The sequence below is a fragment of the Triticum aestivum genome, chromosome 5B, assembly GCF_018294505.1.
Source record: "Triticum aestivum cultivar Chinese Spring chromosome 5B, IWGSC CS RefSeq v2.1, whole genome shotgun sequence".
Lineage (NCBI taxonomy): Eukaryota > Viridiplantae > Streptophyta > Magnoliopsida > Poales > Poaceae > Triticum > Triticum aestivum.
This window is the reverse complement of record NC_057807.1, coordinates 590343170-590345223: the sequence shown is the minus strand read 5'-3', so window position 1 is coordinate 590345223 and position 2054 is coordinate 590343170. Positions and strand designations below refer to the sequence as shown.

At 64.9% G+C, this 2054-nt stretch overlaps 1 protein-coding gene across 1 annotated transcript; it reads right to left on the bottom strand.

Moving 5' to 3' along the window:
* Positions 1–278: 278 nt before the first annotated feature.
* On the bottom strand, positions 279–1569 carry LOC123113461 (tuliposide A-converting enzyme 2, chloroplastic). The gene has a single exon (XM_044534693.1). It carries the CDS (start codon positions 1449–1451, stop codon positions 444–446), a length of 1008 nt encoding a protein of 335 aa, XP_044390628.1. The 5' UTR covers positions 1452–1569; the 3' UTR covers positions 279–443.
* Positions 1570–2054: the final 485 nt, after the last annotated feature.

Sequence of the window (2054 nt, the reverse complement as noted above, 5' to 3'; positions counted from 1 at the left end):
CTTGAATTGTGTTCCTCTTCAATTCCGGGGCATGGGTCTCGCGGCGTTGCAACATATCGTGGGCTCATAATCTTTTTTTTTCGTTTCTTTCTATTGATGACATGTCGTATGGTTGCATGGTCACCACACGTTGACGTTGTGCTCTAACGCTAGCTCCATAGAACCTGCGCCGGAGTTCGAAACAGAGCCATATCCGTTCCAAAGTTCAAGGGGGCCGCCGGAGTTCACGGCACACGTGCACTCTCCGGCCGCAGGTGAACAAAGCCATCTGTCACTGCTGTCACGAACAAGCCGGTCTGCTTCCAAGAAGAAACGAAAACAGAGGTAACAGCAACACACATTCTCACTCTACACTTATTCTCTATCTCATACGTAAGCACTGCCATTGGTCTGATCACCGCGCTGCCGGAGCCAGACCAGGCAAATGAGTGAGCCATATGTAGCTAGCTGAGGAACGCGGCGACGGTGGCCATATGCGCGGCGGCCTTGGGCGACTGGAGGTTGTTGAGGAAGTAGCAGTGCCCCTCGCCGGGCGTCTCGTACAGCCGCGCCTGCCCGCCCCAGCCGCTGCCCCGGAGCGCGTCCACGTACGCGCGCTGCCACGGCCCCAGACCGTCCTGCCCCGACTTGGTCACCAGCACGCGCCCGGCGCCGAGCCGCCGCCACGCGTCCGCCGGCAGCGCCATCGGGTCCACGTACGGGTGCTCCGTCCCGTACCGCCCCGCGCAGATGAACCCCCACGATCGCTCCGCCCACGGGCCCGCGTGCCCGCCCAGGAAGTACGGGTCCAGCAGCGCCACGCCCTTGATCCGCCCTTTGCCGTCGTCCTGGCCCAGGCCCTGCTGCCCCACGCGCATTGCGAGGTTGTGCGCGATGTTGCCGCCGGCGCTGTCCCCGCCAACGAACAGCCGGGACATGTCCCCGTGCTTGTAGAGCCAGGACGCGCCGTAGCCGGAACCGTTGCGAGCGTTGGAGAGCACCCATTGGAGCGCCGTCCACGAGTCGTCGTAGGCGGCCGGGAGCGTGTGCTCCGGCGCGAGGCGGTAGTTCACCGACACGGCGATGACGCCCGCCCTGGCCGCCAGCACGTTGAGGTAGTTGTGGTAGACGGGGCCGAAGGCCGACTCGACGACGAACGCGCCGCCGTGGAAGTAGAGGAGCACGGGGAGCCTGCCGCGGCGGCTCGGGCGGTAGAGCCTGACGGCGAGGCCCGTGCCCTGGTCGACGACGACGTCGGTGGAGGCGACGCCGGTGCGCGCGTCCACGGACGGCGGCACCACGCTGGTGCCCATCAGCCGCTGCACCCGCCCGCTCTGGTACTGGATGAGGAAGGGCGTGAAGTCGAACTTGACCGCGTCGCCGTTGGCGCGGCCGCGCAATGCCGAGACCCCCTCCCCGAGAGCCGAGCAGAGCGCGAGGAGGAGGGAGACGAACAGAGCTCGCGTGGCCATGATGACTGGCTGGCTAGAGCACGGAGCGCGGAGGGAGGGGGACAGTGCGCGCGGCCGCGAGTGACGCGCACTGTGCCGCGGTACCCCGGTGCGGTGTGAGTGCAGTGGCCCGGGGCGCGCACGCACGCACGCTCATATATATACATGCAAGAGCCGGTCGACGCGGCGGGCACGGTGGGCAGCCCGCACCGGGCCGGACGGACGGACGGGCGGTCGATGGTGCGCGAGCTCCTTGTGCGGGAAGCGACGGATGGCGTGCGCGATGTACGTGGCTCGGGTCAATGCGGAGCATGCGCTGGGTGCCGTTCCTTCCCGTAGTGGGGCGGCACACTCGCGCGCGAGCCATTACTAGTGGTGGCCCGTAACCATCCGGCCGGCGCCTAGTGCTTAAGTGCGCGGACCTATCTATCACCTCCTCCCCGTCGATCGTCACTCACGCGCGTGGTTAATCAAGGCGGGCGCGAGTTATGTTACTATAGACCGACAAACGGCCGTTGGTAGCTAGGAGAGGGTTTTGGAGTGCGTTCAATCAATCCAACCAACGCCTATGTTGTTCATCAAACGTAGGTTTCGTCACGGGCCTAGTCCATTAATAAAGACAAC

What these genes read in the sequence shown, in the direction of transcription:
- LOC123113461 (XM_044534693.1), bottom strand. Translation starts at nt 1,451, where the DNA reads ATGGCCACGCGAGCTCTGTTCGTCTCCCTCCTCCTCGCGCTCTGCTCG.